This window comes from Metopolophium dirhodum, chromosome 3, assembly GCF_019925205.1.
Source record: "Metopolophium dirhodum isolate CAU chromosome 3, ASM1992520v1, whole genome shotgun sequence".
Taxonomy (NCBI): Eukaryota; Metazoa; Arthropoda; class Insecta; order Hemiptera; family Aphididae; genus Metopolophium; species Metopolophium dirhodum.
Window position 1 is genome coordinate 35,330,089 of NC_083562.1, and position 27,146 is coordinate 35,357,234.

A 27,146-nucleotide genomic window follows, 5' to 3' on the forward strand; every position below is an offset into this window, starting at 1 on the left:
CCAAATAAAATAAAAACATTTCCAATATTATTTATACATACATCTTTATTATCACCACTTGGTTTAATGTAAACTGTGTACTGATTTACATCTCCATTAGGCTCAGCTGGAGGTTTCCAACTAACTAAGACTGATTCTGTAGACATAACCAAAGCTTTGAGAGCAGCTGGTGCTTCTGGGACTGTAATTAATACACAAAAAAATTACTAACTACTGATTGTAAAGTAAAGTGCATTTTAAAGTATAAATCTTTACCATCTTGTTCAGTTTGGCAATATATTCTAGGAGCACGAACACCATCTCCACCTGCAGTGAACGCTAATACTTCCATACTGTAATTTGTAAACTTCTTAAGACCATGTAAAATAGTTTCACTTGATACTGTTATCTTTGTGTCTTTTGTACTTTCATCTAAATTTATAAAAATATATATAAATAAATAACATAAACATTAGTGGAATAAAATTATTATACTTACTAAACCAAGAATCACTAGGTCCATAAATTACTTTGTAACCTTTAATAACTCCATTAGCTGTATTTAGTGGCGGTGATACCCAAGAAATTCTAATAGTTTGAGAAGTCAAAGTCGTACAAGTTGTATCATGTGGTGGTTGTTCTGGTACACCTTCAGAAGTGTATTGTTTAATCTCATCAGACATTGGTCCAGCGCCTAATTTGTTAAAAGCTTGCACAACTATCGTATACTGAGTATATGTTCTAGATAACATAGAAGAAATAGAATATAGATACACAGAGTAGGTAAATGTTGTATGTGAAATATATGGGGGCATAAGGTATTTATTATAAATATAAATTGTATAAATATAATATTATACTAATTAAAAATCGTAAAAACTTTAAAAACTTTAAAAAAAATACCATATAGCAGTTAACCTACTTTAGATTAAATATTTCCAAATAATGTTCTTTTCCTTCTTCTTTACTGAATTCAACAGTTTCAAACACAAATTTGTTTTCAACTAACGACGATTGTTTATATCCAACATAATATCCTTGAATTTCACCATTCCAATCACTACGTTCTGGCGCCTTCCACATTACTTTTAGAGTATTTTCATCAATAGGATCAACATGAATGTTAGTTGGCTTTCCACCAGGAGCTGCATAACAATTAGTTTATCAGTAACGACAGTAAACAATGTATAAAATGATTTACCTTCTTCTGACGTAATTATGGTAACTGGATCAGAAGGTTTAGAAAGACCAACTCCATTTTCTGCAACTATTCTAAAATGGTATGTTGTAGCTGGATGAAGACTTACTACACTCATTTCAGTTTTATCTCCTGTAGCTTCAACTTTTTCAATGTCTGTTTCCCAAGTATCTGGTGATTAAATTACAATATAAATATATAAAACAATTTTAATTATTAGACATTTATTAATTATACAATTACTTTTCAACAATTTATATTCAACAATGTAACGAGTGATAGGAGAATTTCCATCATATGGAGCTAACCAAGACAATTGCACTGTTCGGCCAGACTTATCTAGTACTTTTAATCCAAACGGGATCTCAGGCACCTCTATAATAGTTAAATAAAACCATATTTGTATAGGAACAACAAATGTATAACAATTAGTGTTAAATGTGTACCTTGAACAATAAGTTGAACACTTGAATCATCACTTCCAAATGAATTAGTAGCAACACAAGTGAAAACAGCAGTATCAATTCGTTCAGATCTTTTGATGCTTAGGTCTGATTTTACTCCATCTGTTAATATTTCCTCACGAATTGTGTATCTAAATAAAATAACAAAAAAAAGGTTCATGCATTAATTTCAATAAAATAATATTGTAATTGATATTTTTATCTCTTAATCCTATAAGATACTTTATATACTTTTAGATTAAAATACAATACCTTTCTTCTTCCTTAGCATCTAGCCGTTTGTTATTCATATTCCAAACAATTCCAATAGGTTTCTCTCCTTTTGCCATACATTCCAAAACAGCAGGCTGTCCTTTTTCAGAAGTTTGATTTCTTGCCTTTATCTCAAAGTGTGGTGGAGCTTAATTCAAATTCCAAAATTATTAATTATATACATCCATAAATTTATTTTTACCACTCACCTTGTACACTGATAGTGATCACCGCTGACAGTCCAGAACCAATTCCATTAACAGCTTCACACAAATAGTGACCTTCATGATTTTTTTGAATATTATGGATAGATAATGTTCCTTCATCAACTTTAATATCATCACTGCCTGGTTTTAAATCCTTAATGTCCTTATAATCTCCTGGAGAATTACCTACAGTGCATATTACATTAAATAAAATAATTGTTTAGAGTCATCAATTGGTCAATTTATAAAATAATACTTACCAATAGCTTTTTTCCATGTCACTTGAGGCTTAGGGAACCCATCAGCTTTACATTCAATTTTAGCATCACCACCTTGTGCAAAGGCTTTGTCAGTAGGTTCGAGAATCCACCTGGGAGGAACTAAATAAAAAAACATAACTATGTAGATGATGAACTTGGACTTAAATAATGGAGTAGCAAGAGTCTATTGTTTTATATTCAATACTAATTTAATATTAACGAACATACATTATAGGTAGGTATATAAAAAATATATACATTATACATAGCGTATGTGGTTGTTAACAGTTAACCCAAAAAACAATAATTGAAACTCTTGCTACTTGATGTTAATAGTTTTTAAAATATAGCTTTTCTGGTGATGAAATTAAAATATTACATTTTATGCAAACAAAAATACATGTACCATTAAAGTAAATATATTATGCTTTTAACAACTTTGAAGTTTGAAATCATCATCACACAGATAAACTTAATTTTTAGTGCGTAAAAGCGTGCTAGGAAATAAAATGCAGAACTGCAGAAGTAAAACTGTAGGTACTAACTATGTATATCAATCAGCAAAAAATAACACAAATGTGTAGACAGATTACATAATATAAACTTATTAGAGACGTAATCGAATGAAGTAACATTTACGGAAAAAAAAGAAATTTAAAAAACAGTAACAATATTTTCAACATTTGTGAATGTCAACGAGTCTCACTGGTTCAATTGAAAAACGCCAAACAAGCAATATATTGTAAATTAAAGAAATATAAAAACGCGAAGTTTAGATAATTTGGTAGATAAAAATTGAATGACTGTAATTTGATCTTCACGCTGTGAAATAACTGAGAAAAAAAACGTAGTTGTGGTTTTGTGGGGTAAATACATATTTTGAAAAATGTCTACACATTTAAAATTGTTATCGAACAAAACAAAAATTATATAAAAAAACCGTATAATAATATCGTTACATTATAATATACAGGTATTAATTGCATGCACTTATTGTTATGATAAATTCAAGCGACTACACTATAAGCAACAGAAAGGATAGTGTAGGACGGATAATGACGGTTGGATTAAATTTAGGAAAAATATTCTTTTGAATTCTAAATGCGCGATCATTAAAACATAATATGGGCGCGATAACTTCTGCAACTTTCGATATGTAGATGAACACCATATAACACCATATGTAGATGAACACCTATAAGTATTATTTTATAAATACTTGCGACCTGCGTGGTAGGTATCAATACCACACGAAACCACGTATAGGTGGACCGGGATGAAAAAAAATCCAAAACTAGTACACACGTCACACATGTGTACACTCCATGGGTATAATTTATAAGGCGTACACGTAATAATATAATATATTTATATTGTCTACGTGGCTCTACGTATATTATGTCTTTCGGGGCCGAATCCCTATCGAAAAACTCGACGGACATCATCACGCGTGCGCGTTGATTATGTGAAGACTGGCTTACAGCACAGTGAAAACGAATCATAATATTATTGTACATCGAACAATCGCCATTTATACCGTTGAAAGCCAAAAATAAAGGGAAAAAACCACAAAATAAAGACGCGACGAAGAACTTCCGAGAAGTACCCAATTACAATATCGTGTTATATAGGCGGGCGGGACCATTTTCTTAAAAAAAATGAGACACTGTTTTCCTACATTGTTCATTTTTGTCCAAAAAAAGAGAAAGGCACCTTCCATTTTCCTCCACACATTGTCTTGAAATAGATTTATGTTTATTTTCTTCCAAATATTAAGATTTAAGATCATTTAGTATTAGTTTTTTAAATATTAAAATTATTACTAATTTATTATTTGTTTCGTGGGTATATGATGACACAAATTAGTTGATTTGTATTCATATATTAATAATATTATATAAGCGAATTTATAACACTCTTAATATTAATAATATATTATGAGTAGTTAAAAAATTTACGATCATTAATTGTATCTATTATTTTTTAATTATTATAAAAAAAATAATACCTATTTTACGATATTTTATCTCAATGATTTTTAACTATAAATAATTTCATATTTGATGTGTTTACCTACGCATAAAAATAATACTGAACAATACTATTGGCCAGACAATGATATAGGGTATATTTAAATTAATTAGAGTGTGACAATTTCTTATTTAAATAATGGAGGAAAATGGACAAAATTTGTTTTGTTTTTTTTTTCTGAGGAAAATGAACAATGCGGAGGAATACACTTCGATATCTCATTTTTGGAGGAAAATGGCTACGGCCATGGATAGGTAGGCGTATTTTTGGTTTACCCATGACTTTTAGAGTAGCCGTGCGCGAGGCGGAACCAGCTTCGTTTTGTGCGACGCAGCTATAGTTGCCAGCGTTTTCCGGCGACGCTCTGGTCAACGAAAGCAACGAAGTCAATTCGTCCAACCGCTGCACTTTGATACGGTCTCCGTTAGCCGCGTCTGCCAACTGACGGCCGTCGACGGTCCACGAGATGTGCATCGGCGTGTCTCCGGACGACGCGGAACACAAGATTTTCGTCGATCCCCCTTCGTTTAACGTACTATCGGTAATCGAGAACGGTTCGACTTCCGGTTTAACTGCAACACACACACGCGCACGAAAAAACCGTCGTCAGAGGACATTTCAAAATAAAAAAAATTAGACGGCAACAATATAACTCTATCGTATGATACGATACTGTAAATAAAAAAATGGAAGAAAGACTAAAATATTATTTGGCGACATCGAAGGCGTCGTCGTCACGACTCGCAGTGGAATGAAACCGAAAATTACTTCCACCGACAGAGAATTGAATAAAATATGATACCTATACTATATTATTGTCTATCCTAATGGTCGTAATCATCGTGCGGACATATGGGTAGATGCGACTACGATAAATCGGTGCCTATACGTGGGTTGTATTTATATACAATAATTTAAGAACTGTACCTTTTTTATTTTTAATATTAGGCGACCCTTTTATTTCGATCTAAACAAGAAATATTATTTTATCTCTATCGTTAAACAATAATAGGTATATTTAAAAGAAATCAATAAATAATTAGAAAAAAGTGTATTAGATTAGGTTAGGTTAGGTATTTATTTGTTATTTTTTATAATAATTACAAGAAATCGAACCGTGAAAATGTTATGACGATTTTATCGATATTCGAGCGAGAAAAAATTTACCAAATATTTTATTGTTGATTTAATAAATGCACCTATTGTTTTTTTAATAAAAACACTCATTAAAATTATATTGTGTTAAACACGGTTTTGACTAATAAATTCCTTATTGCAGAATAAAATGGGAACACAATCCCGAATATGTAACGAAATAAGTAATAGGCTAAAGAGGTATACCTAAAACTATAAGTCAACCGACCATACTGTCATGGTAGAGATTGGAGTAGGAGAGCAGAACTTAGAAAGTACGGCCGTGGCGATGGTGGTTCCCGATTCCCGAAACGCTGGAAAAAAATGGAAAATGAAAAATCATGTCGTAAACAACGTCTACAAAAGCACAACTGCAGGCACACGTTCGAATAAAACGGGATTCTGCAGCCATCGAGGACAAACATTTGTCCAAAGATCAGGGCGGTATATAATACTATGATATTACTGTAAAATAATAAGTAGGTAGGTGGCAACCGGTATAACCGCGGTAAGGGTGGTTGGTAGGGACCGCCGTGCAGTTTTACCATGGACGTTTAACGTGGCTGTGCGGTCAGCGCGACCGGCCCGGTTGGTGGCGACGCACGTATAGTTGCCGGCGTGACGGGACGACGAGGCGGCGTCGATGTAAAGCATGGACACCTTGCTTCCCATTTTGTTAACGGAAACACCGCCTCGGAGCGGTGAGGCGGCCGGGCCGGCACGTCCGCTGAACGTCCAGAACAAGTCTAACGGCGGATCGCCCTCCGAAACGAAGCACGTTACCTGCGTCGACTGTCCGTCGTACACGGGATCGCCGAAACTGAACGGCTCTATTCGGGGGGCAACTGAAACACAAGCGGTCGACCATCATACAGTGCACCAGGTCAAAACCGTAACTGTAGGGGGGGGGGGAACTGCAGAAGTCCGGAGTCCCTGAACTTTTTTAAAAAATTAGAACATTTTTAGCGGTAAATGTTAGGGATATATTGTTTATTGACAGTTGTATTAAGAATAATTTTATATTTTCGTTATAGCATTAATAAAGAGAATAAAGAATTTTACATTTTTAACATAAAAATAAAGAGTGTCCAGTATTTATATTAAAACAATAGTGGACCCCCCCCCATCTTTGAAATTTGTTTTCAGTTACGGCCTTGCAGCTGGTATACGTTTAGCACGGGTTCCTGTATTTTCCGATCATCATGTCTGCCTATTATACTGAACTAAAAATAAAAATGATGGTTTGCGAATTTTGAAAAAAAAATGGTTTACGGTCAAAATAAAAATCGTATTTTATAAAACAACAAAAAATCGATGCCCACACACGCATCGCGGACGGGATGAAAAACGACGTTTTTAACTGTATATACACCGCGAACGCGGATTGTGCGTCATAAATACAGAGTGGTATACGCGCGCGCGGAAAAGGCTGCAGATGGACGCAATAATATTATATTATATCATATAACAACAACAGGGACTGGCAATCCAAAAACTTACCAAAGGGCTAGTTTCAAAAACTTCCAAGCCCGCGGGCTGTGTATTGTATTTGAATGACAATTTTTTTATATTTGTTTTTTTGCTAATTTTCTTATAAAAATCTATTTAAAATCTATTATTTTATTAATTTTATTCATTAGGTATACAGTATACACTGGAAATCATAATCAAAATATAAATAAAAATAATAATGCTAACTGAGAATCTAAGTCTTTAATTGTATTAATTTATTTTATGTTAGACCGACATTGCGATACAGATATAAAATAAAAATGCCAGAGTTAATTATTATTTTCAATTTATAATAACTAATTAAATAATATATATTTGTAGATTTTTTTTTATATGGTAATAAATTAAATAAAATGTCATTCAAAGTACCTTTCTTATGTAACATTTGTGTACACATTTTAAAACTTAGTGTGAACCGCTAATTGCCGATCCCTGTTATGTGATATAAGACGATATAATGGATTTATACGCATTCCAATAACAAAAAGCGTTCATTCAAGCCGCGGAGTTGTATAGTTTTAAGGCCATAGGTAGTCGTCGCTTTACCGTGGACATTCAACGCGGATGTGTGTTTAGAACTCCCGGCTCGATTGTCAACGACACACGCGTAATTCCCGGCGAAATATGAAGACGTGGACTCGATGAATAGCATAGATAATTTACTACCCATTTTGTTCACCGATATGCCACTGGGCAACGGTCTCAGTTCAGACTCGTCGGATTTGCGAAACCACCAAGATATATTCAAAGGGGCGTCACCCTCAGACACCAAGCATGTGATTTGCGCCGACTGGCCGGAATATATAGGCTCGTCAAACGCGAACGGGACGATACGAGGAGGTACTAAAAAAAAAAACAAAAAAATTCCTAATCTTAAGGGTAAAAAAAAACGAGACGAAAAACGGTTATGGTTATGTCTATATGTTCGTTATAGTCTCAAAGAAATCAATTGATCCCCAAAACTTGATGGAAACAATTATAATATATTTGAGAGTCCGGATTTATACGCACTAAAAAAATGCTTAAACAGGCATTTAATAAAATACGCATATATCAAATAAATCGGTAACTATGTACCGATTTTTTTTCAAAATACCGCGTTGCTGAGGGAATAACGATCGCCGCGAGTTGTAAGAAGGGTAGGTAGTGGAAACCATTTATAGGGTAAGGTATTAGGTAATAACAATAAAATCAAACGAAATAATTTCAGATTTTACGAGGAGAGGAATATTAGGAAAAACAGGATCTGGCTCTCCAGTAAATTTAATTCAAAGCTGAAAATTTTTAAATTTCCCTTAAAAAAAAAATTATAATAATATACATAAATCCGGACTCTAATCATGACGGTATATAATAATATAATATATATTATTTTCGTTGGACGAGATATCAATAAAATGCAACAACGAAACAAACAAATACTGCAAAAGTTCGACTGCAGCCTCGAGCCACGGACAGGTGATAAGGGCATATGCGGGTATTACGAACTACGGTTTTATTATAATATAATATATATGCAATGTGTCCCGTGTAGAAGTGACCGACCATCGTCATATGATAGTATACCACAAGTAATGAAAAAAAACCTCTTTAATAGGGGGGGAGGGGTCTAATTTTTTATTTTTTTAGTTATGGGCAATTCAATTTTTTTTAAACAAAACCACACATTTGCTGACGTATCTTTAAAACTTTTCAATTTTTCATCGTAATTTTTTTTTATTTTAAAGTTATATTATTGTGCTGTCAACTAACATACATAGTCAAATCAGAATTGTACGAATTATTTTTATTAAATTAAAAAAGTTATAGAGCTTGCAAAAATTAGCATTTTTAAAAAGAAATCGCGTATAACTTCAAATAACCCAACATTTACTAGTTTTTATATTTATTTTATTATTCTACGGAATTCTACTTTTTTAATTTAATAAAAATAATTTGTACGTTTCTCATTTGATTGTGTATGGTTAGTTGATAACACAATAAAAGCTTTAAAATTAAACAAATTAGGATACAAAGTTTTGAAGATACATCAGCACATGTGCGGTAGGTTCGATTTGTTTAGTATAAAGTTGAATTGACCATAACTAAAAAAATTCAAAATTACACCGACCTTTTAAAGGGGTTTTTTTTAAACTTAAGGTATACTATATTATAATATGACGCCGGCCGGTAACTTCTTCACAGGACACATTGTATATTCGTTTATTTTATAATATAGTTGCAACTTGCAGTTGACAAGTATTCGTCACATGCTGAAAATCGTATAGCGACCCGGCTAAAATGCAGTCCAATCGTAAGTAGGTACCGTGTACGTTCAAGCCGGCCGTATAGGACGCCCGACCTGCGCGATTCGTGACGCGACAAGTGTAATTTCCCCGGTGAACGGAGTCGGTGTTGTCGATTGACAACAGACTGGTTTTCGTGCCAATGTTCAGCACGGACACGCCCAGACCGAACACGTCCCGGGGCCCGTCAAATGTCCACGACAACTCCAGCGGAGAATCTCCCTCTGAAACCGAACAGGCCACTTGGGCAGACTGCCCGGCGAACACTGGCGTGTCCCCGAACGTGAACGGTTTTATTTTCGGAAAAACTGCAGACGGGCAGACCAACAAAATAATGAAAAACATAAACAATAATATATAGGCGTTCGGATAGGAACAGAGAAAGAGAAATGGACTACCGTAAGTCCAACGGAATAATATAAACAACATAATATTATAATGCCTATGTGTATGCGTGTGGTATATAAGTAATGATGTTATAGCGTACTGCATGTATTTTATCGATTCACTTGTCACTCAATATTCTTCGACCCAACGTAACCTAAGACGAGTTCGAGCGAACCCCATCTGTTCAGCCCAACCCAGCTGCGACACGATTCCGCAATTTTGCGGAATCGTGTAGATTTTAATAATCAATATTCATTATTATATACATAATAATATATACTATACACGTTCCCCCGATTTAAATTTTTATGTACACGATTCCGCGTGGTTTTAAATACCACGTTGCCATACCAAACAAAACATACAATATAGTAACGTAGGTATTTACGTACATATCGTTTTTTGTGCAATAGACGACTATACCTACTGTTTTGAAAACAACACGATTTTTTATTTAACAATTAACGTTATTGGATGTATCATCGTATTCGATATTCTGACTTGGACTTAAGGTCTATTTCATAATGATTAGAGATGTATTTTGGAATAACAGATTTTGTAGGAACTTTCATATTAAGCTTTAATTTGATACTGAAATATGGTGTTGTTCGTAAGACGCTAACTTTATCAACGGTACAAAGTTGTACTTAAAATATATTCTCAAATTATTATTTTAATTTTATATATAATTAAGATACTGGTTTTCCGGATTTTTAGTAAACCGTTGATATATGTTGCGCGTAGTATAAAATACAAGTGATAATGAGTGATGACGGTACGTCGTAGTTCGTACGTATCACGTCACTTTTTACTTTTAAATTATAGGTAATTTATATTTTATAATAATGAGAGCTATCAAATTTAATGGCAACGTTGCATAAAACAATAAAACAATAATGCGGAATCATGTAGGTATATAATAATATATGCAATTTTCGGTATCATTCTGAACTGGTCCAAACGCTAGCTGGTCGGGTAGGGGTAATTAAGATTATGTCAGGTTAACGAATACCGGGTGTTCTGCGATATAAGAATCTATCCATATGTGTACGACCAAATCATCGTCACAAAAAGTGTTCTATATACGTAGGTATGAGGGATGATCGGTTTAACCAAAGACTACGCTAATTGGATTAAGCATATTTTTGTGTTATTGAAATAACAAAACTAATTTTTACTATATTCTTGATTTCACAGTCGGAAGTAGAATAACATTTTTACCATTTTTTTCGATTATATACATTTTGAATGTTGATCAAAATATTATTATTTTATTTATCAATGAGCAATATCAAAATTCAAAGTTTATAGAATAGTGGAAAAATATCACCCGGGCAATTGAATTCTGAAAACGTTTCTGTTCACTTACCTATCTATAAATTTATATATTTCAGATAGAAAAACCATACTATAATTCAGTATTTCAGTATATTTTATATATTTAAATAGGCACATCAACAACTTAAGAAAATGTTATTTTTCTTCCGATCGAATGATATTAAAAACATTGAAAAAACTATTAAGAAAAAAATAATGAGATATTTTCATTGAAAATCATTGTAATCCGCAGTAGTCAAAATGATCGTCCCACACACAATATTGACAGTTATTTGCAAAGATTTCTGCAATACTAGTGCGCATGCTAGGTTTATGTAGGTACCTAATACCATTAGATATAATATCCATTTACGACGACCCTGCCGCCCGGATTTTTATCAGCGGGTAGTTACCGTTCACGTACAATGACGCGGTGTGGCCCGTTTCGCCAGCCATATTTCTGGCGAGACACGAATAGTTTCCGACGTTCTTCTCCGTCAACGATTCCACAGTTAACGAACTGACTCGACGTCCGGTTTTCGACACGAAAACGTTCGCCAAGTCACTGGTCGATTTACCATTGAACGTCCACGCGAACTCGATGGGAATGTCCCCGGACGACACGGTGCACTGGATCGAAATCGTTTCACCGGCCTCGGGGATATCGTCACCGAACGTAAAAGGCATCATCTTAGGAGGGACTATGAAATGGAATTGTACAAATTGCAAGATTATTTTTTATATAACGTGATACGTGTGGACAATATTAAACAATAACATAAGTATAATATGTAGTTTAATAAAAGCTAGTCTTCCAAAATTAACGTTTCATAATAATTATTGTTATTTTTTCAAGATTTCTCTATCGTCTATAAACTTTGAAATTTGAATCTGAAAATACTCATACACATCATGGTTATTGGTTATACGTTCGGCACCTATGTGTTATAGTCTATCTGCCTATAGGGTTATCGATCAAAATAAACGGAATGATTAAAGGAATCATTTAAATTAAATGGTTACGGACGAAACTATAAACAATACGTACTAGTATAATACCAGCTATGAATAAGTTAGACAACAAATAAAATATCAGACGTTAAGTATTAAGGCAACGCTATATAAATCGCAAGCAAAACTTTGTTAAAATTAAAATGTGTACCATCGACGTTTATGTACGTTGAATAGTCATAAGATCCGATTCGATTAGAAGCTATACAGGTATATTTTCCCGTGTGTGCTGCAGACACGGTACCGATGGTAAGTACACTAGAACTTGAACCAAGCTTGGTTGTTGTCACACTCAGTTCCGAAGAGAGTTCGTCGTCGTTGAATAACCAGTTGAGCTCTAGAGGTTTATCCCCCTTTGAAACGTGACAGTTTAACTGAATGCTATCGCCAGACCTTACTTTCTCGTCAACAGAAAACGGGACGATATGCGGTAAGACTATAACACCATAAAATAAAAATGTATAAACACAGAAAACAATAATGATTGTGAAAAACCGAACAACCTACTCAAATAAACACAAAATGTATACCGATAAGAGTATATTACACTATATGATTTTACGAAATTAAAATCCAAAAACTAATTATGGCATCGGGTATTGCAGTCTTTAAGTTCGAACAGCCGTTGGATAAAGCATGGGTATTGATATAAAAATATGTATGTATTATTAGAGTATACAAGTGTTTCATTATGCTAATAGCGATAATATCGAACCTAGCTATCAGTGATAAAACGTTAATAAATTATTATCACGAGGACGAGATTGCGTGTATTCATTAAATTGGATAAATTACAGGAAAAAACTCACCACCTGTTGTAAGCGTTGTGCTGAGAACAATAAAATATTATGGTTTATAATGTACGGGACATGCGAAGAATATAAAAATAACACGTTATTGTACCGTTGACCATCAGTTGAGATGTAAACGAGTCGAGCCCAACCGAGTTTTTAGCGACACAAGTGTAATTTCCCCGATTCGAGCCACTGACTGAAGGGATCGATAAAAAATTTGTCGTGTCACCAAACATTTGCGTGGTGACACCCATGTGAGAAGACAGTTCTTCGCCATAAAAACTCCAAGTTATCGACATGGGTTTATCGCCTTTGGCCACTGAACAAGACAGTTGGACAGACTCGCCAGCATTGACGGGTCCGTCTCCAAAGGAAAACGGCAAAATTTTGGGTAATACTAAAAATAATTACCAACAACGTCCAAAAACTCATTCGTGTATAAATACAATATAAGTTAAGTGGTGTAGTGATAGGGGGAATACTATAAACTAAACAAATTAATATTTTACAGTTGGTATTTATATTCAGCTAATGATACCTTTACCGACATTGACGTCTAAACTAATATACCTATATAATGATAGTCGAAACGGTTTAAACGATTATAAATATATTTATAATAAATACCTCTAGTTATTGTTATTATAATAGAAATATTAAGCTGCAGTGCTGTTGTTAATAATGTCTCCTTATATAACTAAACGATAATTTTTTACGCGTTAACCATGCTGCTAGTTTTGTTAACATTATCGTTATTCCCGTTTTTTTTTTTTTTTTGTTAAATACCGTAGACCACGAGCTGTGAAGTATACGTGTCAAGTCCGGCATTGTTCTTAGCGATGCAAGTATAATTTCCTTGATTTGAAGGACCGGCCGAAGGAATAGACAAAAAATTAGTCGCATCTCCCAACATTTGTGTGGTCACACCCATATCGGACGATAACGCTTCGCCATAAAAACTCCAAGTTATTGACATTGGACGATCGCCCTTTGATACCGAACACACAACTTGAATAGATTCGCCAGAATTTACCGGCCCGTCTCCAAACGAAAAAGGTACGATCTTTGGTAATACTGAAATAGGTAGTTCTTAGTAATAAATTTAAATGTTTGACACGTGTGCTATAACCCAAATTCATTTTATTTTTAATCGTTTCAAAGGATTTTTCAATTATGATTCAATAGAATTAAATGAGGAAATATATGCATAATAAATAATAACTAAAGATTTAAAAACATGTGCACATTATATTATAGTAAATCTAATAGTTACTCTTAATTGGGGAGTAAAATCACTACCATTTACTAAGAGCTGAGCAGTAAAAGAATCATTTCCAGCTGAATTTTTTGCTAAACAAGTGTAATTTCCGCGGTTAGAAGGGACCACCGATGGTATAATCAAAACATTCATCGAATCTCCAACAGGCATAGTACTAACACCCATGTTTGATGATAATTCTTCGCCATAAAAATTCCAAGTAATACGTAAAGGTTTATCGCCCTCCATAACAGTACACCCGACTTGTACAGGATTTCCAGCGTTGCTTGGTAAATCACCAAAAGAGAATGGTAATATTTTAGGACGTACTGTAAGAATCAATATATAGGTAATATTGCCAAATGGCTGATTCATTTTTTTATAATATTGTACATTTTTTATAATTTTAAAATAAAATATTATTTTGTTGTAGGTACATCGTACATAATTATATAATTTATATGTGATGATACAACGATTTTATTTAATTAGGATGACAAAATGGTTGTATTTCTAACATATATTTATACATTCAATTTAAACGCTATTAGGATAGGGTTAGGATAAAGAGTGCTGCACTATATATACACATATAAAACTAATTAAAATCCGGGTAATATTGGATACCGTTAACTAAAAGTTGAGCTGTAAATGAATCAAGCCCAGCTGAATTTTGTGCAACACAAGTGTAATTTCCCCTGTTTGAGGGAGCAACAGATGAGATAAACAAAGCGTTCATTGATTCTCCAACGGGCATAGTACTAACGCCCATGTTTGATGATAATTCTTCACCATAGAAATTCCAACTAATACGTAACGGTTTATCACCTTCTGAGACTGTACATGCAACTTGAACAGTATTTCCAGCATTGCTAGGTGTATCACCAAAAGAAAATGGTAATATTTTTGGACGCACTATATAGGAAGTAAAAATATGTGTGCAATTTTTTTTTTCAACAATACAATTCTAATTCAATAAATTACAGTATAATTTAGTTTTGTTGGTTTATTCAGTACCTAAATATACAATTAATATATTTTTTTCAAACGATAAAAGGATTAATTAATAGGATTCAGAACTGTTGCACTACTAAACGATAGTTGCGTGTATTTAATAATACAAACTTAAATAAGACTAAAGAGAATAGGTATAATGTATACCATTAACCAAAAGTTGAGATGTATATGAATTATATCCAGCAGGATTTTTTGCAACACAAGTATAATTTCCTCGATTCGAAGGAGCAACAGATGGAATAAACAAAACATTCATTGAATCTCCAACAGCCATGGTGCTAACGCCCATGTTTGACGATAGTTCTTCGCCATAAAAATTCCAATTTATACGCAACGGTTGGTCACCTTTTGCAACCGTACATCCAACTTGAACTTTATCACCTGCATTACTGGGATTATCTCCAAATGAAAATGGCAAGATTTGTGGTCGAACTGCAAACGTACGTGTTACCTTATTATAACTTATTAAGTTATAAGTTATATTAATGATGATCATCAAAAACTATTTATGATTCTACCACCGAGTAATAAACGGTTTAATAGTTTTTAATATTTAGATGATTACCCTAATACTTATTTAATGAACTGACGAAAAAAAAATTAAGTTAGAAACTTATTGTCAAGTTACCTCAAGGATATACATCTACTGGAAGAGGAGTGCTGCATCATCTACAGTAAGCATACTAGTTTTATTTTAAAATGCTACCATTAACCAACAGTTGAGCAGTATACGAGTCATATCCAGCTGAGTTTTTAGATACACAAGTATAGTTTCCTCGATTTGCAGTCCCGACAGAAGGTATAGATAAGACATTCATCGAATCACTTACAGGCGTTGTAGTAATACCCATATTAGATGATAACTCTTCCCCATAAAAATTCCAACTAATACGTAAAGGTTTATCACCTTTAACAACAGTGCAGACGACTTGCACTGAATCACCAGCATTGCTTGGTGTTTCACCAAATGAAAATGGTAAGATTTTTGGGCATACTGTAAACAGTTTAAGATATTTATCAAGATAATGATTTCTAAACATCTTATAATAAATTCAGATTAGTCCTTTTATAAGTAAATATAAAAAAAAGAAATTGACTTTTGAATAATTCTCCACCAATATATTATTAGGAATACTATTTAATGCATTCTAAATACAATTTTTTAATCGTTTTTAAAATAAGTATTTTTTTTAGTTGATATAATTTGGTTTATATTTAGAAAGTTAAAAGATAACATACATTAGACAATCAAGTACTCATTTTTGAAATATTTAAATACCTAGGTTATAATGTTAGTATAGGTACTATTATGTTTAAGTAAGTTGTTAAGAATAATACACTATGGCAATAAACAAAACTGTGTAGTATGTATTAACTGGTAGTATAATATAATAATTTAAAATCAAATTTAAAGCAAATAAATTATTTTAGTATTCAAATAATATGTGAAGGTACAGACTAATGATGTTGTTTGAAAAAAAAATGTTAAATACCTACCAAATAAGTGTTTGAATACTTAACAAGACTGTTCGGTGCGCATCAACAATATTTTGACCATCGGCAATAGCTAAATACCGAATGCTCAATAGTTGTGCACTTGTGTAACAAATACATCACTATTTATCTAAATATTGAAAATATTCATTCTCTTAAATTGTTCAATAATATATTATTTTATCTCTGTCACACAAAATAACTCACCAATTATTATAATTTTTGGCAGATTTATAGAGATACACGATAAAATATTCTGTACTGCAATGGACTACCTAAGAAGTTTTAAGTTGAATACTTTTTTCTTAGATTTGTAAACTTTTTGTATTAATTAAGTATTTTTATTAAAAGGATAAGAAGGAAAATAGTGTAGTCATTATTCATTGAAAATCAAACCACTGAAACTATAATATACACCATCATCAAGTTATATAATCATACAATAATTAACACATTTATTTAAACCTAAAAAGATTGTACCATTAACTTCCAAATATGCAGAATAATAATCCATTCCTACGGCGTTTTGTGCCACACATGTATAATTTCCACCATTAGGAAGACCGGCTGAAGGAATGGATAAAATATTTGATCTATCACCCATAGAGCTTGTATAAACTCCAGTCTGAGACGACGTAAGTTCTGTGGTGTGGAAATACCAAGATATTCTTAAAGGCTTATCGCCTTTAGTCACAAGACATGTTATTTGTACTGGTTCACCAGCAAAAACTGCTGACTCAAATTCAAATGGTCTTATTCGAGGAGGCACTGGAAACCATGAAAATCAACTTCAGCTTAGAGTTTCATGTTTTTAATAATTCATTTATATTACAAACTTACATAGGTATATATTATTTACAAACATAACTTATTTTGTCTGTAACTATTGTTCATAATTTGTTTAATTGATAACAGGATCATAAGGAATATACTTGAACAGAAATTATAGGGAAATAAAGAATGTATAAAATATGTATTGCGATAAGCATAAATGTACATAAATTACTTAATGTTTATAGGAATACAATTAATTGTTTCTTAGTATTCTATATTGTACCATTTACTTCCAAATATGCAGAATATGAATCCATTCCAACAGCATTTTGAGCTACACATGTATAATTTCCACGGTTGGAAATACCAGCCGAGGATATTGACAAGCTATTAGCTCGATCACCCAGATTATTGGTTATTATACCAGTCTGAGGAACTGTTAATTCTTTGCTTTGCAAGTACCACGATATCCTTAAAGGTTTATCACCTTTTGTCACTAGACAAGTCAACTGAACTGGTTCACCAGCATAGACGGCAGATTCAAATACAAATGGCCTGATACGTGGAGGTACTAGAATTTTTAATGTGTTTTCTTATTATTTGAAATTGATAATCTTGCATCCATAAGTAATTGATTATAGTTAAATTAGTCTTTAAACAAATTAGATAATTTTTCATATAATTATTCTCTTTGAAGATTATATAAATTTTAAAATAAAAATTATCATACTAGTATAATATAGTTTAGGAATAAATAATGAAGGATAATGTTACATACATCACAAACTAACTACAAGAACATCAATATCCAAATGCCTTAATTGGTTGCGTCGAAATTATTTTAGTGGCTCCAGAAAAACAATTAAAAAAGCTTTTAATTTGTTACAAAGATTTTGAATAAAAAAATCATGTCCAAGTATATACCATTTACTTCCAAATATGCAGAATAATAATCCATTCCAACAGCATTTTGAGCTACACAAGTGTAATTTCCAGCGTTGGAAAGACCCGTAGAAGCAATAGATAAACTACTAGCTCTGTCTCCCATTGTGCTAGTTGTAATTCCAGTTTGAGATGTTAATTCTTTGCTATGTAAATACCACGATATTCGCAATGGCTTATCGCCCTTAGTGACAAAACATGTTAGTTGCACTGGTTCACCGGCAAATACTGCTGATTCAAACTCAAATGGTCTGATGCGTGGAAGTACTGTAAATATTTTAAACTTCAGGAAACTAAAAATTGAGGCACTTCCCACTAAATTCGATATAGATATTGCAAAAACCAAAATAATTTTCAAAAATCATAGAACATAGAAGAAAAGTCTCGATTTAATATTTATACAGTAGATCTTGATGTTGGACGTGATACTGTTTAAAATATTTGAGAACAGGAATAACACTGCAGTCGAATACAAGATCATTAACTATATATTTATTATTAATAAGTTATTACTAATAACAATTCCTGTTTTTTTTTGGAACTTAAAATTAAATATTTTTTAAAAAAGAAGACTTATAAACAATACTCTTTGAAAATATGGATAAATCTATTGAAAAAATTCTTTGGTACCAACACAATAATAGGATGGAAAAGACTTTGATACCTAACAAGGCTACAATTATCTGGACATGCAGATGTGCTGGAAGCTTAATAATAATATTGTTGTGCGAATCTAAACTGATTATCTTTACCGTTGACCATTAATTTTGCTGTGTGTTCGATAACACCAGCTCGATTTGTTGCTATGCATGTATAAGACCCTCTATGATATTCAGTTACAGACGGTATTTCTAGCATGAAAATTTTTTTCCCTATGCGATTAAGCAATATAGGCTCAGGTAATGATCCCACTTTTCCACCATCAGCACTTTGAAACGTCCAAGATATGTTAATTGGCATATCACCTCGTGCTACATGACATGTTAACTGAGCGTTATCGCCCACACTCAACTCGCCATCAACAGAAAAAGGCATTATTGAAGGGGGTACTAAAAATTGTAATAAAAGGTGTGATAAATAAATAGAAAGTTTTATTTAGTGTTGAGTATTATTTGTTAAAAATGCGTGGAAAATGGGAACTAGATAAACAAAAAGCATAATGTGCTAGTGCTAATGTTGCGTTGTTACAGTTGAGTTTTCAAAATATACGCCTCTGTATACCATTAACCATCAAAAGTGCAGTTTGATTGATGATTCCTGCTCTATTTTTCGCTATACACGAGTAGCTTCCTCGATGATATTCTGTTACTGTAGGTATCTCTAACATTGTTATTTTTTTTCCAATTCTATTTTCTATTATTGGCTGTGGCATAGGTTGTATACGACCATCTGGGCCTTGAAACACCCATGTTATTTCTAATGGTGTGTCACCTTTTATTACATGACAAGTGAGCTGAGCAGTATCACCAACATTTGATTCACCCTCGAACGAAAATGGTTTCATCAATGGTGGTACTAATAACAAGTACATTATTTTTAATATTGTAGGAAAATAATATGAAGAGGAATTATTTATTGTTTTAATCTAAAAAAATACTTTTAGCGCCATATTGTCAACAGTTAAGAGTAAGTAAGTACAATAGACATGCTACATTATTTTTTATTTGTCCTCCTTAATTGTTTACCATTTACAGATAAAACAGCAAATTGTGAAACTCGATCTGCACGATTATTAGCGGTACACACATATGTACCACGATGAAACTGTGTTACCACAGGTATCTCAAGTACAGCTATTTTCTTTCCTATCCTATTTATAGTAGTCAGTTCAGGAAGTGGAACTGAACGATTGTTGCCATCCAAAAAAGTCCAAAACAATTCAAGAGGCATATCACCTTTGCTCACATGACAAGTTAACTGGGCATTATCACCAGCATTGGTTTCTCCATCAAATGCAAATGGTAATATTACAGGTGGAACTAAAAATTATATTGTATATTCTGTTTGTTATACTATCAGAATTATGATAAACTTTTACCTTAATGGATTAAACTTAACAAACAACAAAAATGCACTTACCTGCAGATGTAACAAATAAATTAATAGTGTTGAGACTTAAACAATTGGATTAGGTATCGAATCAAAATATTATAATTTGATAATTCTAACTTAATAATATAATGTATGTACTGATATTAAACACCCTATAAGAATACCACTAGTTCATTTTTAAAATACATTATTAAAAATTGAAATATACATAAATAATTCATGTTGGTATGAATTTTTATTTATTTCTGATGTATATTATTCAGTGTATCAAAAATCAAAATATATATAGGTAGTAGTTATTTAATTTTTAATGTTTTGGAAAATAAGTAAAAACTGTGTAATATTTCTACAATAAATTAACTATGAACATTAATTATTATTAATGAATCATACATTTTTAATGAAAGGTAAAAACCGACTTTCATATAATTTCATACTCTAAAAATTCTTTTATTTTTATACGTTTAAAATAGTTTTTACAATTTTCTGAAATAATAAATTATGCTTTATAATCTATTCTTCATATTTAAATTATTATTTTACCATTATGAATTTTTAATTTTGTTGTCGATTGGATTTTATTTTTTATTTTTTATTCTTTATATTCCTTTCTCTTAAGTTATGTTGAATGAAAAAAAAAATTACAACCTTAAGTTTGGTTACAATAAAATTATAATTATGCTACTTTAAATTGTTCTAGGCATTTTGTTTTAAATTGATAAATTTACATAATAAATATGAAATAAAAATCCTAAATGAAATTTAAAATGCATTAAATAGAAAAATTTTACAATAAAAATAAGTTTTTTTTAGCAGATATGAAGAATAGATAGTAAATATTGTATAAAATGTGTAACAAAATATTAACATACCCATCACTTGCACTTCTAGATTTCCTTTAGCAGTATGTCCTTGGGCGTTTCGAGCAACACATGTATAAGTAGCTTGATCTGAAGACCTTTCAACATTTTCAATGATCAAAGTGCCATTTGGAAATACTTTTTGCTTGCGGTTGATAGGAAGCTGTCGATTGTCTAATTTATTGTAATTAAATTAATATAGTATTTTAATTATTGGTGAAATAAATGTATAAATGTCTACCTCTTTCCCATGTGATTGATTCCAATGGGTATCCAGCAACTGGGCAGGTAACAAAAAGATTTTCTCCAGACACTATATTTTTCTTATCCATTGGTCTAATAAAAGGAAGACCGTAAACATTGAGATGTGCAGTATGTTCAGCAGTACCGACTTTAGATACAGCTACACATCTATAGTGACCTCCATCATTAGTGTGCACTGATGAGATATTGAGATACGAAACTACTTCTCCTGCCATTGTAATATGTTGCCCAATACGAAGTCTAAACATATAAATTAAGTAGAATACAAATTATTAGAACTTTTATTCTACGGACCTTTCTGTGCTGCTAAGCCGTTTTGAATCTAATTCCCAGTTAATTTCAGGAGTGGGATTTCCTGATGCAATACATTTCAAATGCAAAGAGACTCCTGGCTGCATAGTGTTATCATTGAAATATTCTTTGATATGGGGTGGCTCAACTGTTAAAATATTTAAATTAAATTAATAAAAAAATATATATACATTGAAAGATTACATACACCTTCCTCCCAATTTGAGTTCAGCACTTCCTTGAGCGCTCTCTTGCTCATTCCTTACAAAGCATTGATACATTCCTTTATCTTCCTTGCGTACAGAATCAATTCTTAATACTCTTCCATCGTGAGAACTCAACCGTTTACCATCCTTCAACCAAGAAATGGTTTTTACTGGATTTCCTTCATAGTTGCAAGTCAGAGTAGCCGGTCGTCCAAAATCCACAGTTTGAATAGTAGGTTCAACAATTGCATTTAATGGAGCTGCAATTTCCAAAATATATATTATAATACTGAATTATAAGTATTGCAATTTATTCAATGAAAATAATTTATTTTATAAAAACTAATTTAAAAAGATGAATATAATTTTAAAATAAACTTACCTGTAACCGTCAGTACAGTTTCTACACTTTCACCACCAACAGAGTTATTGACAACGCACAAATATTTGCCTGAATCATCTACTTTAGCTTCACGTATTATCAATGTTCCAGAAACTTGTTTAATTCTATCATCTAATGTTACGGCCTGTTTTTTGTTCGATCCTTCAATAAACTTGTACCACCTGTCCACAAATATACTCATTATTGAATAATTTTGTGTATTTTACAATAATATATTTTAGAAGTGTGACTTTTAAAAAAAAATGAATTGATTAATATTTATAAAATTATGTTTTACGCTGTCAGTTTAAAATATCTAAATTAGTAATTACTTAAAGTCACATTTCTTTTTTGTTTTAATAAAAAAGGCAGTTTAGAAAGTAGGTATTCGTTTAAAAGGGATTTTTCACATGTATTAACAATTATTTTTAATATTAACTTTAATTCTTAGATATTCAAAATTAGGTTAATTAAAAATTATAGGTAGGTACTAAAAAGTTTTTAAATAAACATTAATTTTGTTATACTTATGTTAACATTTAACATAAAATTAAATATTTATTTAGTTTAGAAAATAAGAAGCAACTAAGTATGAAATTTGAATATCATATTTTAGTTAGAATTTTTAATAGCGGGATCATTACAAATAAAAAACATAATTTATCAATTTTGAAATTATAGAATAAATTATCAATCAATCATTCTATATATTAAAAAAAATTTGTTTACATTATTAAAATGTAAAAATCACAAAGTATTAAGTAAAACATATAATGTAAATATTAAATTTGGAAAAACTTCATACATTTTTGATAAACCTACGTATTGTGCAATGTCTGTTAATATCTATGGTTAATGTAAATTTCCATTTGTTAACAGAATTACTTGTTAGAATAAGTATCAAATATCAACAATCTTACAACACAGACTTAAGGAGCTGGGTATCCTTGAGTGGGATAGAACTGCAGAATTAGATCCAACACTAGTCACTAACTTATTAATTTATTTTACATAAATTATTCGACTAAGAATTTCTGTTTGTAACTCCAGTTGGATAACTGTTAATTTATCCCTGATACATCTGAACAGAAATTTGAGATAAAGTATATTTGAACAAAATTCAGTCATAACTTACTCGTATTTGGGAATAGGAAAACCTTGACCAGGGCACAAGAGTACGGCTTGTCCATTAGCAATAAAATGATTGCCTTCAAAACGTTCTTTAGAAACTTTACCGGCAATATTTGAATGCGGTTCTGTAATTTTGTGCTTTTTTATTGGAATATTTTAAGTATGAAATAACAGGACAGGGACCCCAATTAAATATTTATGAACACATTAAAACACTTAGATTTTTGAAGAATTTTTACAAAACATATACTGCTCCCAATAGTCCTAAAACTAATTTCAACTGTTTTACAGGTATCCTTAAAAAAATAGTACCTATTACATACCGATATATGGGAATGGGAAAACCAATCACATTGCAAACAATAAAGACATTTTTTTTAAAAGCAGTTGTTATTAATTTTCCACCTTCATATTTTTCACCGGGAGCTTTTGGAGATAAATTTCCTGTAGGCTCTGTAAATTTATTTAAACTAAGTGATTTTTGTAAAGTAGGTAGGTATGTCAAAAACAAAGTTAATATTAAAGATTACGAAAACCCAAATGTTAGGTAGGTAAATACTATTTATTTTTTGTTTTATAAGCACAATATAATTTAACCATTAAATTAATATATAAGTATAGAATATATTATAATTTTTTTTTTTTTAGGTGTAGGGTTAATCCTAATTAGGTATTTATATATATATTATATATTATATATTATATGTACATAATAACAGATAATCTAATGTAAAATGTAGGATCTAAATGTGACTGGCAATTCATTTAATCAGACTGGGTACAACACACACAAATATTATACTCAATTTACATACCGAAAATAGGGGACAGGGAATCCCTGAGCTGAACAAACCATTGATATATGAGATTCAATCATAAATGGTTTTCCAATTAAAATGGCAAGTTCTTCTTTTTTAATTTTTGGTGAAATACTTGTTTGGGGATCTAAGAACATGTATGGATATGATAATACAAAGAAACTATCTAATGCAAAAAATAATAATAGTCATCAATATAGTTCCTATCTTAATGAAGCCCGAAATATAATTAATAAATTATGGTTTATTGTCTTTTTTAAGTCATGTCAAGTTAGTATACAGTTAATGGTAGGTACACTTTAGTTCTATAAATCTACCTGAAAACAGGTACCGGATGACCTTGAGTCTCACATAATAATACAATATTTTGTCCAAAAACCCCGTCAACATGGTCAAACTTTGATTTTGTTGGTACTTTAGGAATCACTGTTCCTATTGGATCTGTTCAACAAAACCATTCAGTTGGTTTAATGTTTTTATTTATTTAAAGTGCACTAATATCTGACAGTACACATTGAAATAACTTTAGGTAGGTGCATTACTTAAAAACAAGGAAAACAAATATCAAAAACAAATTATATGAGTAAAATCAAAAATCAAAAATCAAAAGTTCTCCTCAGAATGGGTTTATTTTTTTTTTTTAACATGATTTATCAATTAATTTAATTTATAATGATATTACACAACTATAATTTTTTGTAGAGGTAAGCGATACCTGGAAAGATGAGTCCCAAAAACTTGGTTTATGGACTCAAGTTGGGATTTCTTTAGATCATCTTATTACCTACCTACCTATTTATTTATTAATATAGTACTTTATACTAATTATTAGCAGTTGAAAAATAAAACTTATAAATCATAATACAAATGTAAAAATCAATAAATATAATGATATAGGTATATTATTAGTGTAAATTATACTGTGGACACTAAATACAGTGGTGGATTTAGGGAGTGCTTGGAAGCTGAAGTTCCGCATATCAAACTTTTTTTTTGTTATTAATTACTTAGATATAACTAAAACGTAGAACTAAACTTATTAATTGTAGACCACAGGTACATACTACCTATTTATTGCCTACCAAAAAAATTGATTGATTAGGTTTTTAACCCAAAGTTGTTCATGATAAGTAGGTTCCTAAAAAATCCTAGATCTATCAATGACTAAATACATTGATTATTTTAGTCATTATTTCCTAGTTTATAATAGTTAATATTTTATAACATCTATTCCATACTCCTAATTAATAAAATAATTCAATGTCATACCTACACAGTATTGGGAACATGAAATTATAAAATAAGAAATATTCTACGGTTGTTTTTAAGAAATCTCTTTTTTTTAAAAAGTAAACAATGAAATACAATAATTACTTATACTTAAATCACAATTAATCACAATTCATCTTGTATAACTAATTAATAGTACTAGTTTAAATTCAATATATAATTTTTTTTTCTTCTTTTTTATATATACATATATAATCTATTTTCAAAATAAGTTTTTAATGCGAGTAGTGTTATTAAATAAGTAAAATATTTATCTAGAATAATAATAAAAGATTTGAGTAATATTTACCGAAAATTAGGAACTGGGAAACCTTGAGCTTGACATTGTAGACCAATATTAGAATTTAGCGATCGAATGTAAGCTGTAATTTTTGTATCAGTTGAAAAACTAGGAGATTTCATCCCAATTGGTTCTGAATAATATTTGTAACAGATAAAATAATAAAATTCTGTTATAGTTTTGAACTTTTGAAAAAAATTGTTTTAAATATACATAGCTAAATTAACTTATTATTCATACTATTATACAATATTGGTCTAAGTCTAGTTAAAATTTTATAATTAACTTTTATAATTTTATCTTTAATTATTTGTAGTGGAAAAGTTTTATTTGTACATTTAGTATAATATATAGCAATAACCTTTTTTTTAATATACAACTTTGTATAGGTAGGTAAATTAATGTAGATTTTTATAAATATATAAATTCTTATATTTCATAAAGAATTAAATTTTTTTACTGTGACTAATATTAAAATTATTTACTATACCGTATGGTTGCAATCGGGTATGCTTGAACTTCACATAAAAGAGCTATGTTAGAATATTGTACTCGTTCAAAAGAATGAATTTTATCGTCACTTGCAAATGTGGGTTTTTTAACACCAACAGGTTCTGGAATTGTTTGGATACTCATTTAATGACAATTTTAAACCTAACTAAACGAACCTGTATGCAGGTATAGGGTACGCTTGTAGTTGACACCACAACGACACGTCTTCATTCGCATATCGAAATGCAAAACGACTTTTTTCATCCAAAGCTAATGATGGAGGTTTGGCACCCAAAGGTTCTGTATTATACAGTATAAAAATAGATTTAAATTAATCTGTTATAGTTAAATCTGTCTTAAATTAACTAGTTAGTTGATATTATTATATGTTATTTATGTATTTTGTTGTATATTATTTAACTTTAGACTTAAAATATATCAATATTTATTTTTGTATTAGGTACTTGGTAAATAATAACCATAGAAAAAATAAATTATATTTTTATGTACTACCGACCTGAAAGACGGTATAGGAAAAGCCTGAGTCTGGCAAAAAAGTGTTATATATTGCCCTGAATGACGTACAATTGTTCTGCTTTTATCATCTGGTGCAGTAGGGGCTTTAACACCAACAGTGTCTAAAGAGGAAATATTTAATCAGATAAAAACATTTTCTTATAGTATTATTATTCCACAATGTTAAAAAATGAGAACAATTCTAATAAGAATCTTATAGGTATTAACTCAATAATAAACCTATGTATG

General features: G+C 31.1%; 1 protein-coding gene across 50 annotated transcripts in view; it reads right to left on the bottom strand.

Moving 5' to 3' along the window:
- Positions 1 to 27,146, bottom strand: part of LOC132940534 (cell adhesion molecule Dscam2) — a 69,745-nt gene that overhangs the window by 7,571 nt on the left and 35,028 nt on the right. For 9 of the 50 annotated variants that reach the window (XM_061008230.1, XM_061008244.1, XM_061008234.1 and 6 more), the window contains exons 7-22: positions 22,371 to 22,552; positions 21,991 to 22,248; positions 21,786 to 21,930; positions 21,469 to 21,731; positions 21,240 to 21,401; positions 11,439 to 11,726; positions 2,360 to 2,479; positions 2,103 to 2,285; positions 1,894 to 2,041; positions 1,624 to 1,772; positions 1,421 to 1,552; positions 1,181 to 1,348; positions 902 to 1,124; positions 479 to 720; positions 256 to 411; positions 42 to 181 (exon numbers count right to left, since the gene is read on the bottom strand). In XM_061008230.1, the coding sequence (XP_060864213.1) occupies positions 42 to 181; positions 256 to 411; positions 479 to 720; positions 902 to 1,124; positions 1,181 to 1,348; positions 1,421 to 1,552; positions 1,624 to 1,772; positions 1,894 to 2,041; positions 2,103 to 2,285; positions 2,360 to 2,479; positions 11,439 to 11,726; positions 21,240 to 21,401; positions 21,469 to 21,731; positions 21,786 to 21,930; positions 21,991 to 22,248; positions 22,371 to 22,552 (2,959 nt within the window). Of the gene's footprint in view, positions 1 to 41; positions 182 to 255; positions 412 to 478; positions 721 to 901; positions 1,125 to 1,180; positions 1,349 to 1,420; positions 1,553 to 1,623; positions 1,773 to 1,893; positions 2,042 to 2,102; positions 2,286 to 2,359; positions 2,480 to 6,069; positions 6,370 to 9,341; positions 9,630 to 11,438; positions 11,727 to 12,187; positions 12,473 to 12,939; positions 13,228 to 13,616; positions 13,905 to 14,715; positions 15,004 to 15,811; positions 16,100 to 19,067; positions 19,365 to 20,000; positions 20,295 to 21,239; positions 21,402 to 21,468; positions 21,732 to 21,785; positions 21,931 to 21,990; positions 22,249 to 22,370; positions 22,553 to 24,316; positions 24,447 to 24,636; positions 24,761 to 25,898; positions 26,023 to 26,379; positions 26,504 to 27,146 lie in introns of all 50 variants that reach the window. The other 41 variants (XM_061008217.1, XM_061008247.1, XM_061008220.1 and 38 more) reach the window with 19 other exon arrangements.